This window comes from Stegastes partitus, unplaced genomic scaffold, assembly GCF_000690725.1.
Source record: "Stegastes partitus isolate 25-593 unplaced genomic scaffold, Stegastes_partitus-1.0.2 Scaffold1747, whole genome shotgun sequence".
NCBI lineage: Eukaryota > Metazoa > Chordata > Actinopteri > Pomacentridae > Stegastes > Stegastes partitus.
In genome coordinates this window covers 42169-57835 of record NW_007579478.1, presented here as the reverse complement: position 1 = coordinate 57835, position 15667 = coordinate 42169, and the positions used below count along the sequence as shown (strand labels likewise).

General features: G+C 41.8%; 2 protein-coding genes across 4 annotated transcripts in view; both read left to right on the top strand.

Annotated features, from left to right (window-relative positions):
• Positions 1-2427: 2427 nt before the first annotated feature.
• ethe1 (ETHE1 persulfide dioxygenase) lies at positions 2428-7847 on the top strand. Its single transcript, XM_008302009.1, has 7 exons — positions 2428-2834; positions 3587-3731; positions 4117-4265; positions 4439-4568; positions 5693-5782; positions 6151-6267; positions 6405-7847. The coding sequence occupies exons 1-7, from the start codon at positions 2625-2627 to the stop codon at positions 6449-6451; spliced, it is 888 nt and encodes a 295-aa protein (XP_008300231.1). The 5' UTR covers positions 2428-2624; the 3' UTR covers positions 6452-7847.
• Positions 7848-12354: 4507 nt separating this feature from the next.
• Positions 12355-15667, top strand: part of phldb3 (pleckstrin homology-like domain, family B, member 3) — a 25293-nt gene continuing 21980 nt past the window's right edge. For all 3 annotated transcript variants that reach the window (XM_008302008.1, XM_008302007.1, XM_008302006.1), the window contains exon 1: positions 12355-12699. The gene's annotated coding sequence lies outside the window, so the exon portion shown is untranslated. The remainder of the gene's footprint in view (positions 12700-15667) is intronic.

Here is a 15667-nt window from a genome sequence, read left to right as displayed (position 1 = left end):
TAAACTATAAACTCAGGAGGACAAAAAATACAAAAATAAATCTATCATGTGTGCTCCCATAAAACAAGCTACAGGGATGGACCTTACTGAATCACCTCATGACTTTTGGGATTGTCACATAAACTAAAAAAAAGGATTTAAATTAAAAAATCCACAAGGACACAGGTTCCTCCTCGCAGTTATGCAAATCACAACGTCGTCACATTCTGATAAACTGTTCAGAATTATGCTCATGTGAGGCCGAAAATAGTTCTGTGACGGATGACGGCACTGGATAGCAGAGCCCGCTTCTTATTGGCAGCAGCCGCTCGAATCACTGCATTTTTATTCACGGGGCGATATCAAGGCGTATTTTGTATTCATGTTGGTATTTTCTGGCGTCTGTTTCAGCTGCAGGGCCAAGAGAGGGAATATGAGGACACCACGGCAGCCATGACTGACACTTAACTGAGACAACTGACAATAAAGATTGACCTGCATCCGTCTGTCTACCTGTCTGATTTATTGAGCAGCAAAATCACTGATTAGCTGCTTTTAGTGCATTGGTTCATGAGTATTTGCAAGAAGCTGCAGTAAATACGCTTGAAGTAGATCAGAGACATCATCAAAAGAGCGCTGACAGGTTTGTCTTTGAACACTGAAATGTACCTTTATCACACAGAAAAATTAAATCCAGGAAATGGGGAAAAAAAAAAAGGATTGGGTTGGACAACGTCAGTGTCCTGATAAGCTTCAGTGTTATTACCACAGATGTTGGATGGTTAACTTGTAGTATTTACACAGGGTCACGACTTTAGATAAAGTTGGTGTGACTTGTACTATTCAATGATCCATCCATCATCTATACACCTCTTAATCCTCACTAGGATCACAGGGGGCTGGAGTCTAACCCAAGCACACTCACATTCACACCTATGGACAATTTAGAATCACCAATTAACCTCAGCATGTTTTTAGACTGTGTGGAAGGAAGCTGGAGAACCCGGAGAGAACCCACGCTGCATGGGGAGAACATGCAAACTCCACGCAGAATGATCCCAGGTGTCCTCACCGGGACGTGAACCAACGACCTTCTTGCTGCGACGCAACAGTGCTAACCGCCTTGCAGCCCTAGAAAACGACATAATCAAGATATAACAGATGGTTAAATACTGACACGTGAAGTATTAGGAGTCTTCAGAAACACCTAAACAATACAGTTTCTGATATCACATTATTTTTGTTCTATTCTATTCATTTTTGTAGCCCTGTACTAGTAACAAGGCACACATTATGGTTCTAGTTATAAATTATGTGATATGTTACTATTAAATAAATGATTCGCAGTGGAAAAAAGAACTCAAATTCTGAGGTCACTCAACACGTTTAAATATTAGCCAGGAATGCTACTTGTTAATATTTTAGCAACGCCACTAAATTATAAAAATCAGACGATAAACAGTGAAATTTAGTTTAACAAGATTCAGAAAAGGTGCAATAAACAAGTTTTCTGAACTTTTTTTCAGTGGTGATAGTGTTCAGATTACTAATATGTTGAGGGCAACAACGCTGGAGGATTTCAAAGGACAACACACACCCCTGTTACAAACTCTTGTCTCTTCTTCCTTCAGGCAAGAGGTCATGACGTGCACAACCACAAGGTTTCATAACAGTTTTCACCTCTCTGCCATCACACGTTGAAATTCTCAGGACACTTAACAACCCGTTCATATGGTCCAGTAATCTGTCTGTGGTACAATGTGTTTTATTTGTGCCGTGGCAGTGCAATACTGGTTTTAGTATTGATTTATTTATAGACCCTTAGTGCAATCTAGAATGGTTTCTAATTATATTTATTCGGGTACCCGTCTTTGCCTTTTACTTCTTCTAGGTTTTTCTGTTTTTTTTATTTACTTTTTTATTTTTTGTTTAATTTTTTTTAGCCTATCTATCTATCTATCTATCTATCTATCTATNTCTATCTATCTATCTATCTATCTATCTATCTATCTATCTATCTATCTATCTATCTATCTATCTATCTATCTATCTATCTATCTATCTATCTATCTTCTGTATGTTAAAACTTGCCAAGCATCACAGTGAAATAAGTTTTATGTTTTGAAATGTGTGGATTTAAATGTGTAGTCTTTCAATAATTGAGAGAGAGAGAGAAAAAAAACTTTAAATGTTGATTTGAAAAAGAAAAAAATTGAAACAACATTTTCATGATCCAAATACACCAGATTAAAGTGTTTTTCCCTCTTTCTTCTCCTCCTAACCACAGCAGCAGCAGGTTGGAGCCAACAACTAACAACACTACTACGTGCGCGCGCCTCTCGTGAGCGCGCACGACTGTAGCTGCGCTCAGGCGCCACAACAAACGGCTGTGAGCCGCGTAGACACAACTGTGCAGGAAATTGACCAACAACACCGCGGACTAACCCACATTTTATTACTCAATAACACAAACGCTGGCCATGACCCCCGCTGCGGGGACAGTACGCGCCATAAGCCGCAGGTGACAGCGGACACGTACTGTCGAGCCTCTCCGGTCGCTCCGTGCCGTTGAGCTGCTGTTGACATTTCTTGCTAGCTGAGATAATTATCTGGCTGTGTAGGCAGGAAATTAGCAACGAGGAACTATGTGTTCGGTAATAGGCAGGGTGAAGCCGTGTCACCGGGCTCTGGCTGTGTCGCTGCGGCTCAGGACGAACACCGAGAGCCCGAGTTGCGCAGCAGCCCGGAGCAGGCGCTCCTGTCCCGGCGTAAGTCTCGGCGCTGAGCCGCTGCGGGTCACCAGCAGGACGTACAGCTCCGGGACAGCCGTGAGCCAAAGACTGCTCTTCAGACAGGTATTTGTTTTGGTTGTTGTTTTGCTTCTGTTTAGGGTGGTTTGTCAAAAGAAAAAGCAGAGTTTGTAGTTGTGTGAACGTCTTTGCTAATGTTACCGGTAGTAGGAAGTGAGCTAGCAGTTAGCTTTCTGTTAACATGGAGCCAAACTAGCTGTTTGAGTTTATCTCTGTGAACCCTATTAGCAAATTTCCCAGCTAAACAGACCACTTACTTTGTCTGTGCTTTATGTTTTTACAAAAAACGTTTAAAAACTCCACGTCTGTAACGATATGTGTTCAGTCCAAAGCTAGTTTTTGAGCTCATCTCGACCTTGGCAACTGCAAGTTCACAAAATAGTCAAAAATGTATTTAAATTTCACTCATTTCTTTTTTTCCTGCAACTTCCAGCTGTTCCTTAACATGCAAAGTTTGAACATCTACTTTTCCATGTGATCAAAAGCTCCATGACAAGCAAGCAAGCAAGTGGATTATTTTGTCATTCCTGTATGCAGATACTAAACACCAACCATCTGCTTGTTAACACTTAATACACAATATTAGCTCTAAATTATTACAAGCAGCCTTTTTGCATGAATAAAAAGTTGCTCCAAATCCTGATCTGGCCTTTTTCCGTCTTACTTTCATTCTCTCTATCTTACTATCTGACACACAAACACAAGCATATCTAAGGACAGCGCTGAGGGTGTGAACTTTACTACCTGTTGCCGTCTGTTGTAATCTTATCGCTGAGTCACTCTTGTGCAATCTTTAGTTGCTGGAGTTGGAGAGCAAGACCTACACGTACCTGCTGGCCGACGCGGAAACCAAGGAGGCTGTGCTCATCGATCCCGTGTTGGAGACCATCGACAGGGACCTGAAGCTCATAGGGGAGCTGGGACTCAATGTAAAAGTGGCAGGTATCTATCATCCTGTAGTTGAGCTATGAGATCGGAGGTTATTCCACAAACTCAGACAATGTGAGGAGACTCCATGCGTACATAATCGGCTCAGAGATGGTAATCGAGGATAAAAATCTATGTCATAATAATACTACAAATATCTTTCCAGATTTAAACTGAGTATCATTCATATCTACACAAGAGTACATATAAAATAATCAAACAGATGTCAAACACGATGATCCGTGTTTATCCATTACAACACACAGAACGCTTCTTACATGTACGACTAATAAACTTAACCGCAAACTTCAGTTATCACAACTACCCAGATTACAATACAGTGACGCGGCATTATATCCCAGCTGTATATTGAGCTACACTCTCTTCCTTTCTCTGACAGTAAACACCCACTGCCATGCGGACCACATCACCAGCACCGGGCTGATGAAGAAACGACTGGTTGGACTGAAGAGTGCCATCTCCAAACACAGCGGAGCCTCTGCAGACATCCTCCTGTCAGAGGGAGACAAGATCACCTTTGGAAAACATGTAAGATTATAATATTTTAGTTCATTTTAGAGAGTGTTTATGTGTAAAGTAAGCTAGACTTTATAGCAACATTGTGAGTCTGTATCAGTATATTGTGGATATTGTGTGCTCTGGAAATACCGAAACCATAAAAAATGATTTATTGAAATAGATTTACGTTGCCTTACTTCTAGTGTCTGACAGTGAGAGACACACCAGGACACACAGATGGCTGCATGACGTTGGTGACGGGGGATCAGAGCATGGCTTTCACCGGGGACGCACTGCTCATTAGAGGCTGTGGCAGGACAGACTTCCAGCAAGGTATGCTTTCACACTGTCTTTGTTTTTCTGGAATTGTATTTACAGCCTGATGGTTGCATTTTAGGTCCAGATTCTTACCTTCTCCTAGTCGAATTGCTCTGCAAGAGGTCATTCCAGTGAGGTGTAGCACATATGAAATAACCTTTTCAACAATGCCAGCTGCTTGTCTGTGCACAAGCGTTGGAAGAACGAATCATTGAATTGAATTTAATCACAGGTACACCTCGCATACAGCTATGTGTCATTACTCTTGTTTGAATTACTCATCACTGTGTTGGTATATTTCTATCTGTGCAGCATGTTAAGAGTAGAACTGGAGCTTTGTAATTCTGTTTATTACATGTTTGTACACATTATGAAGGTTTCAAACTTCTACAGAAGAACACCTTTACTAAATTCTTCACCCATTTTTTTGCACTCCTGCTTCTTGGTTGGATAATACAAGGCTATATTGTTTCAGACATCTGCCTGGTTTGTCACCTCAACATGCAGGCTACTCTGTGTGAAGAAAAAAAACAAGGATATTTATTTCCGATAGTCACTAAGAATCAGAATCAGAATCAGATTTATTGCCAGGTATAGTTTTTTAAAAGATATTGTGCAGTGAAGAATTAAGTTTAAATAAGAACCATAGAGCTGTAGGTATTTACAACAATATTGAGGGTGCAGATGTATTGATCTTTACATTAGTACAGATTATCAAAAGAGTGAAAGGTGTGGAGATGCAACATGACCAATAACAGTGAGGATAATGAGATGGTGAGCAAAGAGAGAAGCACATATTTTGACATTGTTAGATTAAATCTCGTCTACACAAGTGTGAAAAGATATCTCCAGTGCCAGCATTTTATAAAACATCTAAAAACAGTTTCATAGGTCAAAATATTTTTTTTCCAACTTGTATAAAGGCTAACAAAAAAAATCTGTAAATGTATCATATAATGAAAGATCTGGATAGCTTAGATCATCCAGGGCCGACCCTCATAACAAGATTTGAGCTTGAAAGTAACCGAAGTTCATTCACCCGAATATGAGAGGATGGCTCCAACTTTTATTTTTGTAATGCTGCTAGCTCAACACAAGGGTGCGGTGTTGCATCTGTTTTCTTTTGCTCTCCTATTCAGGTTGCGCTAAGAGACTTTATCACTCCGTGCATCAGAAGATCTTCACCCTGCCCGACCAGTGCCTCATCTACCCAGCGCACGACTACTTAGGTTGGCTGAAACCCCCACACACACCACGACTTTTAGATGTTGTTGTCCTGTCTCATACGCAGAGTTTAAGCAGACTGATGGTGAAATTAGCCAGTAGTTTTCTACTCATAGGGGCCAGCACTGAAACAACTGTCTGTGTAAGAGCGGTCGAGTGCAAGCGCAAAGAGCAGTTGATGCAAGCTGAAGAAACAATCTAATGAGCACCACATTTTATTACACGTTAGTCTTAAAGTTTTTATAACGCGTCACTTGTGTGCCAGAATCTTTTGGTTTCTCTATAATTGTTTTAACTGATTAATAAAGTTCAGCATTTGGCAAAAATCAAGACCACACGGACAATAAATGTTGCATCTGTTTTTGTGCATCAGGTCAGACGGTCTCTACGGTTGGCGAGGAGCGCAGATTTAACCCACGCTTGACTAAGAGCATCGAGCAGTTTGTGGACATCATGAACAACCTGAATCTCCCCAAGCCGGCCAAAATAGGTATCAGAGCTGCTGCATTTCTGAGGTTCCAACCACCGCCCATCTCTGTTAGCAAACACTGTGCCAAAAAGATGTCAGTGCAAACGTTTACGAGCTGCATCTCATCTCCTTCTGAAAACACTCGTCTCTCTTTGCAGATATCGCAGTGCCTGCTAATCTGGTTTGTGGCCTGCACGAAGTTTGACCGCCCTGCGAAAGAGAGCGTTCGAATCAAATCAACTACGTCATCGCAAAGTAACTGAGATTTACCTCCCTGTTTTAGCAACACTAATCAAGACTGCTCACCAGATAGTGCTTTAACGTGTCTTTGTATGTAAATGTAATATTTGAATAACTGTCATGCGAGTGCAACTACTGGCATCGTTTAGATTGGAATAAAAACGCTGTCATGTCGATTTTATTCAGTACTAAAATTCTGTAAATGAGGAAAAGCCCTTTTTTAAATCATTGGCTTAAAGTTGAATGTGATGACCTTTTTTTTTCAGTTGTGTTATTATGAATTTCAGAATTGGGGAGGAAATTATGAGCAGGAAAGCTCAGATAGGAATGTTCCATTCAAGGTTTGGTTTAGTATTCATGAATGCTTCACTGGGACGATCCAGTTCTTCCACATGGCCACAGTGGTTCCTCTATCCAAGGCCGCCACACACACACACACACACAAACACACTGTCTTTTTTGCATAGCAGGAAAATAAAGCTACTCTTATTTGCATTCAAAGTCAATAAGTGCCAAGTTTCCATGGCGCAACATGTCACGGCCATGTGCTCTCAAATCTCATCTGTTCCTTTAAACGTCCAACAGACAAGGGCACCCATTGAGACGCGTGTTACTATCTCAGTTATGACAAGTGGCGTCCATGCCAAGTATCATATCTGCTTCCAGATTTCCAAATATCCTGTGCATGCTGTTCTCATCTGCTGCTGAACACCTCATCAGCCAGTAGGACAGGTTTGTTTGGAAGTGCTGGCCTCTGACTCAGCTACAGAAACTCGCACATGTGATAGTAAGCTGTGCGATAGTGTAGAACTGATGGTGAGCTTATTTTCTTTCCAATTCAAAGGAGTGCTCCATTTATTAAACACACAGTTTGCTCATCATGGGGAAGTACCACTCACCAGGTGACGACTGTCCTCTGCAGCACTGGAAGGAGCCCTGAAAAAAAACAATTGTGATGCTTTCAGGGTTGTCATAGCTTCAGTTTGAATGCCTGTGTTACAAACTAGGGATGTGACATTCAAATGGAAGTCGTTTACTGGTCACAAAAGGGACTAATTCTGTGCTCGTGTAATCTTAGAGTCATTTTGGTAGCTCACATATATCTGACGAGGCACTTTAATACCCACAAGCTTGGAAACCAAATACATATGGACGCTTTACATTGGCTGCCGTTCAGTGTGATGAAGTCCAAAATGAATGAACAGTGTTGTAGTGTCAGTACACAATCCTTCTGCAATGATACAAATCTCTTATAATGTGAACAAGTTGCTAACATAGGAGCCCCTGTTTTAAATAAATGCTGTATTACATGAAATGCTTTTGAGTCCATAAAAAGGAATAAAAGTCAAGATATCTCTGCCTCCTTTGGCCGTTTTTTGAGCCCCTCACTTTGGTATAAGTACATTTAATCTCTTAAAGACTCTTAATACCACATAGCAACCACTTGTAAAATTCTTGAGTGTGGATTGTAAACCTTTGAACTCACAATAACAAATCACACATGGTCCAAAACCTGAAAACTCAAGATTGCATTATTGTAGAAAAGCACGACTAGACAACAAACAGGACGCGCTGACGCTGACCTTATTGGACACAGTGTGACCGATCCACTTTGAACACAGTTTCTTTGTTAGCCCCGGTTAGAAATTTCAGTCAGTCACAGAGTCGTGAGCGTCGCTAATATGTGACCTCAAGTTACGTAGAAACATCTGATGTAGTATTGGGAGAGAAAGCTGGATCCCTACAGATGAAAGGTGAACGTTTTCCTGATACACAGTATACAGGTGAAACCAGAGGTTTACTTCACCGTATAAAAGGACATATAACCTTTTTTTTTCTCACTATCTGATATTAAATCAGACTAAACGTTTCCTGTTTTAGGTCAGTTAGGATTAACAAAATTATTTATATTTGCTGAATTCCAGGATAATGACAGAGAATTTTTTATTACTTTTTTTTAAAGTCAGAAGTTTCCATACATTTCCTTAGTATCTGGTAGCGTTGCCTTTAAACTGTATGACTTTTGGGTCAAACGTTTTGGGTTTCCTTCCACAAGCTTCTCACAATGGTTTGCTGGATTTTTGGCCCATTCCTCCTGACAGAACTGTTTGTAAGCCGCCTTGCCTTGCCCACAGATTTTCTCCAGGATTGAGATCAGGGCTTTGTGATGGCCACTCCAAAACATTGACTTTGTTGTCCTGAAGCCTCTGTGTAGCTACTCTGGTGGTATGTTTAGGGTCATTGTCCATCTGAAGACCCATTTGTGCCAAAGCGTTAACTTCCTGGCTGATGTCTTGAGATGTTGCTTCAATACTTCCAATACTTTTTGTGAAGTGCACCAGTCCCTCCTGCAGCAGAACAGCCCCACAACATGATGCTGCCACCCTCGTGCTTCACAGTTGGGATGGTGTTCTCAGGCTTGCAAACTTCCCCCTTTTCCCTCCAAATGTAACGATGGTCATTATGGCCAAACAGTTCCAGTTCAGGTTCATCAGACCACAGGACATGTGAATGAAGGTCTTAGACCCTGTGTGCATTTACAAACTGTATTCAGGCTTTTTTATGTTGCTTTTGGAGTAATGTCTTCTTCCTCTCTGAGTAGCCTTTCAGTCCATGTCGGTACAGGACTGGAAAAAAAAGGTTATATGTCTTTTTCTATATGTAAACTTCTGGTTTCAAGTGTATCTGTCCAATGTAATGGAACTGATCCGGTTCCCTGCACCTCTTATTGTTACAGAACCTGCAGCATCCTGTGTGTGAAAACCCTGCCTGCTTTCTAACTTCTCAAAAACTTCACAGTTAAAGAAGACTTGCTCTAAGAATAAAGGAGCGTTTAGAGAAGAGGTTATCTGTTGTGTTGTCACATGCAAGTCAATACCGTTAGCCCACACACACACACACACACACACACACACACACACACACCCCGTCTACCAGCTGTCTCTGTCAGCACTCGACACAAACAACGCTGTCGGACGGCCCTCCCGCCTCACCTAGCCTACACGCTGACAGACACCTGCATTGTCCTCCATTCAGAGCGGGAGGTGTGTGTGTGTGCGGCCATTGTCGCCGCCGTCGAGCTGAAGATATGTCGCCTTTTCCACGTAAAATGGTCCCATTTACTTGGATCCTGTTTAGCTGCGGGGAAGCGATGTGCCAGCTGTCCTTTCACCCAGTCTGTGTCGCCCATCTGCCAGGCCTTTTTTCACCCTCTCAGCCTACTTACAGTGTGCCACATGAACCTGCTGCCCATTCTCTCTCCCATTGGCCACATGACACCGGAGAGAATATATTACACTATCAGCTCATTCAGAAAGAGCTGTAAAGAGGCCAACCGGGGTGATAAAGCCCTCAAAAGTGAAGAGAGCAGATTTTGCCCATGGGACCCTAAAGAGGAGTCACTATATAGGATCCTGAAGTGAATCTGTGGTGTTGGTCAACAGCTCAGAGAAGCTCAATAGCATGTTTACATTAACGTTACAGCAGTTTTTGCTCTCAAAGTACTTATTGTAGCAGCGGTATTTCAGAGATTCACATTGCTCTGGTGCTCAGTGGCATGTTTACAGTGAGTATCTAATGCTTCATGGTATTTTAATCTCTACTGGGATCTGTATAAGACCGCCATAAGGACTTATAGGGGCTCTAGGAGCACTTGTTATGACTGCAGGCAAGAAGCTTGTACATATTTATGACATTTTATTACTTTAACTCTCACCGATAGTCAAAAAAATCCACATTTTAAATACACAAACCAAGAAACTAGCAAATATTTGCCGGTGACAGGCTGGTACCACAGAATTTTTGGCGTTTTTGCGTGAAAAATGCCTTTTTTTCATTAATCAATTACTATTTCTGCTCTGGAGTACTGGATACTGGCATTTTCTTTAGTGATGAAAATATCAGAAATAGCCATTAATATTCCTCCCAACACAGGCAGCCGATACATATTTATTTCATTTGAGTATTTTTAGTCTGACCAACAGAGAAAGAACTCCAGATTTTCTGTTTACTATCCTTAAAAAACAGGAAACCAGCAAATACTAACCTTAAACTAGCTGGTGCCACTGAGTTTTTGACATTTTTGCATTAAAAAAAAAAAAGCCTTCCTAATAACTAATCAACAAATAATTTCAGCTCTAGAGTACTGGATGGTGTCTGTAGTGGGTTAAATATCAGAAAATATTTTTAAAAATTCCCATCATCATTCCATGAGGCCCAAGTAACCTGTAGACACTTATTTCATCTTATTATTTTTAGTCTGACCAACGAAGAAAGAACACAAAATTTAAGTTTAAAACTACGACCAACCAAGGAAAACAGCAAGTATTAACCTTTAACAAGCTGGTGCCACTTTGCATTTTTGCATGAAAATTTTCTTTCTTATTAACTAATAATTTCAGCTCAAGGGCAATGGACAATGTATGGGTGCATTGGGAAATAATTAAACTGGCATACGCTAAAGAAAGTCCAGTACAACAGGTCTGTCAGTAATTCTACTTGTACATTGTCAGTTTCTGCTCGTCATGTATGGTAATGGGGTGGACAAAATAATAGGAACACTTTAACATAATGCAGTCCAGCACACTACCATCAATTATCCACACTTTTAAAGCTCGCTGACCCCAAACTTTATTTAAAAAAATACTGACCCTGTACGAGCCCGTTCACAGCCTCAGATCCTCAGGTAGGGCCTTTCTTACTGTTCCAAAGTCGAGACTAAAAAATCTAAGGGTGCCGTTCTAGATTGCACTATGAGCCTAAAAAAAATACATAAATCAATACTCAAAACCAGTATTGCAGAAATAAAACGCATTACACCACAGACATATTTATTGCACCATATGAACGGGTTGTTAAGTGTCCTGAGAGTTTAAGAGTCTGATGGCAGGGGGCTAAATTTATTTTTTATTTTTCACCTACTTGATTTTTTATTTGATTATTTGATTGTTCATTTCATTCTCTTTTACCTTTTATTTATATTTATTTATTTTTACTATTACTACTGTTATTATTATTACTTTTAGCCTTGCCTTCATGGTTTTATCGTCTATTTTCTTTTTATCCACTTGCTCTTTCCTTTACTTGTATGTGGCATTTTATTATTTTGTCTGGTGTTGTTGTGTTAAATTTACCTTGAAACTTTTTCACCATCATTGGACTGATCAGCCTTCTGTTGTTCAATGATTTTTCCCCCCTTGAGTATCCTCCTCTCTTTCTTTCTTTCTTTTTTTAATTTATTTTATTTTTTGCCTTGTCAGCAAAACACTTTGTACACTAACAGGTACTACAGAAATACAAATATTATAATCATTAATACCATCTGTGGCCTCAACATCAAACATTAAGTTGGTTTATCAAGTTTATGACACTGAAAAAAAGGAAGTTTTCATAGAAGCAGGTTGCACCAGATGGCCCAGGTGTTAAAAACAGAGTTTATACAGTGAACGGCAGTAAAGGACAAGCGTGTTGCCCTCTAGGGGGTTAACCCGGCCACGCAGCCAAGAGCTAAAACTGACCTTCTAAACTCAGTGGATCACTTTAATATCATAACAGGCCCATGGGAGCTCGTCTTTAAACCTATTTAAGCAGCCTTTCTCTCCACTGCGCTCTGGCTGGCAGCGCGCCTGGTGACTCCACAATGAGAAAGCCCCGTCAGTTCCCAGAATAGAAATCCCCCCCATTCCAGTGTTTGAATGAAACTCTCTCTCTCTCTGTCTGTCTGTGCACAGCCTGTACAGCTCAGAGAACCAGTTGAAGTTTTGCTACGAGTAAAGAAGCTCAAACCAGAGGGCTGATTGCGCCTAAACAGCCCCAAACACTTGACTCGACCCGCCTTCCGTCGTCGCCTTCCTCCGCCTCCTCCTCCTCCTCCTCCGCAGCAGCAGCTCTGCTCTCACCTGTTGACGCCGACAAGCCGCTCACCCTGACCCGATCTGTCATTTCTGTGTTGTCTTTCTCCTCTATCACTGGGAGGGATTCAATCAAACCAGGTGGAGATAAAACAACTTCCAGTAAAGGAGCGACAAAGCGGCTGTCAGCTGAGGTCCAAGTCGCTTTTACGCGTCAGAAAGTGAAACAAGTTCGCTCAAGTGTGGGTGCTTTTTTTTTTTTTTCCGGCTTTCTCTTCTTCATTTGTATCCGGCTTTTTTGGCTACACGTTATGAATTGGAGCAGCTACGATTCTTGACGTTTAAATCGGAGCTTGTTTTCCAGGTAAGAGTTGATTCTTTAACTCGCTTTCAACACCAAGTCAGCAGATCTGCGCGTGTGGAGGCGAAACCAGCGGAACAAACTTTACGCAAACTCAAACATCAATGCGGTGATTGTGACTTGACATGTTTAATGTTTTTAGTTGTAAATCATATATAACACCTTGTTTTTTTTTAAACCGTTGCCACTCACATCAAAAGAGGAAACTAGAGCAGCTTCCTGATGTTGGGTGTATTTACAAAACCAAACTGGTTCCTTGCTTGTGATAACAGAAAAAAGTCACGATTCATTAATCCCGGGCTTCATCCTCTTTGACCTAAATACAGACCTGCATAGAGAGAAAATGTTCACAGCAACTTTCACTGAGATAAACGCCTCTCACACCTTGTCCCATGACAGACAGTTAGTTCCACTTTTGTTTACCTTCAGATACCAGCTCCCTTTTTTTTTTTTTATCCCTCCATCAGCACTTGGAGGGTAAACAGAGTTGCTGAGGTAGAATTGTGAGGATTTGCTGTCTGGGGACTTCTGCCTATAGCTCTTTTTTTTTGGTGTGTGTGTGTCTCATGCACACACGTCTTGTTTTGACCGCCATTGGACAAATCCGTGTCTGAGCCAGGCTGCGTCCTAGGCCCTCATTAGTGGATCACTCCTTTCTTGCATCACAGTTCCCACAGATTTACTCAGGCCAAAGGAATCTCTGGATGTAGAGTCGAACCTGCAGGAGCAGGCCGGGGATTGATATGGACGCTGCTGACTCACATTGGATGTGAATCCCGGTGTGTTTTACATGTGTGGCTTCTGTTTGTGTCTGTGATGGTCTTGCGTGCTTCGGCAGGGTTGCAGAAGGTAGCTGGAAAAGGAAAGCACGGATGGTATTAATAGCATGAACAATGTCTCGGGTCTACTTGAGTGTCTCAGGATGCACAGCTAAACTCAACAGAATACAGGAATCGTTCATGTTTTTATATCTTACAGGTCAAGATAATCAGAAAAGAACTTCTTCAGACTTCTCCTTTGGCCTGAACACTCCATAAATCCTCACTTTGTCTTTTTTTTCTGTTGTTAAGTTCTTTGCTCAACTTGTCGATCAACCTGTTTCATTCACTTACGATTCATTTACACTTTCTGTCCGTTCCATGTGGTCTCTTGCCTCCAGTTGGCTTTCTTACATTTCCCAGACTAGCGAATGGACCTCTAACTTGTTGCATCTAGTTCTAGTTTCTCGAGAAGGATGTCGTTGATGTTTATTTGCAGCCTTCAGTAGAACGAGTACTGCGGCTGCATTGCATTCTGGTCAATCTGGTCAAGCTGATCAAGCTGCTAATAGAGTGTAAACTTCAATATTTTGTCGTTTTTTCTCTTTTTTTTATTTGATAGGATGAATTTTATCCAAGAAGAAAAAGTCCTGATCATTTTGTGTGTTTATTTCTGTGATTAGATGGTTTGACTCATGATTCTGAAGCAAAAGTCTCGTCCAGCTGCTTCTGTTTAGACGGCACTGAAAGCTGGGTTTGATTTCTAAATGAGGGAAAAAAATGACATTAATTATGAGGTGCAAAATATTTCATGCACCTCAAATCGCAGTATTGACAGTCTTATTATGGCAGCGGTAATAAAAACTTGGTTACGATATTGGCGCGGGATTAAAACGCCGCAAGCCGAGCTCATGCTTAGTCACAGGCAACCAGTACGTCGGCTTCTCCTGCTCTCCATTTGTCCGGGTCTTCAAGCCAAGTTCTGGAGATGAGTGATTGTCTCAGCGCGTACAAGTGACGAGTGAAATTGCTGAAAAGTCTTTTACTCATAAAGCTCCCATTGTAGTCATGCACAACACCTCAGACTGACATCAGCTTGTCGGCCAGCTTCCCACAAGAATGCAGACAAACACACCATGAAGCCTCCACAGTGGGCCCAGAGATGCAACGTCCAACACCACCAGCTTTTTTTAACTTACAATGCAGGTAGTTTGCTTTTAATAATCAGCTCGTTTTCAGTGTGTTAACTGCCTAAATCAGAATGGCCTGTGCTGTTTGCTACTATCAGCGGTTTTGTCGTATGCAGTCAGGTGTCAAACAAGATTAGTCACTTTGTTCTCACAGTCCCACAGTAACAGCTGAGTGACAGCCAGGGACTCGCTCCTTCTCACCTGCTCTTCCTGCTCACCGACTCGTACGGCGATGACAGCTTCCAGGTCCTCGGCGCCGAGCCAGCGGGAGCCACATGCGGCAGGTCCAGAGGTCGCTGCAGTTTAGTCCACAGCATTTGATCTGTCGAATGACCGCGTGCACTTTGGCCGAATGCATGGATCAACACGTAGGGTTTGAGACACCTACAGAAGTCAAATGGTGCGCTCCAAGCAAACTTAGTTCTTTATTTTGTCTTAATTCAAGAGGAGCGGCAAAAAGACGGACATCTGGGTCACTGCTCTGACAGTAAAAACGAGAAAATTACTCGTGTGCACAAGATAGTGATGGGATGACGTCAGGCCTGAACAGAAAGTTTTAAAGCCTGGAGATTTGGTCCGTTTGAAGCCGCAGCCTGTAATTGTGGCCAATAAAAAAGAATATGCGACTTGTCCTTCGAGTTTAATAGCTGGTTTCGGTTCTGTGCCTTCTGCAGATGAGAGGCAGACACTTAGAGTCACCGAAAAAAAGCATCTGCATTGTAGATTCGCCCCCCGGTCTGTGTCATGCCACTGTGTTGTACTGTACAAGTGCAGCTTAAGGTCACGGTGGATGTATGTTGTGGAGCTGATTTCACAACTCACTAATCCTCTGAAAGGACTTAAGATCGGAGCTCTAACGTGACGGTCATGTTAAACAGAATCTTGCAGTCTTATTTTTAAACACAGAAACCACCTTTTGAGTTTTATTTCGTTGGGGCATTTTGCTGCAAAGGGGCTGCAGGGTGGTGCAGTTGGTAGCACTGTTTCCTCGCAGCAAGAAGGTTGCCGGGTCGCGTCCCGGTG

What these genes read in the sequence shown, in the direction of transcription:
- ethe1 (XM_008302009.1), top strand. Translation starts at nt 2,625, where the DNA reads ATGTGTTCGGTAATAGGCAGGGTGAAGCCGTGTCACCGGGCTCTGGCT. An exon ending in AGATCACCTTTGGAAAACAT is followed by an intron (nt 4,266 to 4,438) that starts GTAAGATTATAA and finishes CCTTACTTCTAG; the next exon opens with TGTCTGACAGTGAGAGACAC. An exon ending in CCCAGCGCACGACTACTTAG is followed by an intron (nt 5,783 to 6,150) that starts GTTGGCTGAAAC and finishes TTTGTGCATCAG; the next exon opens with GTCAGACGGTCTCTACGGTT.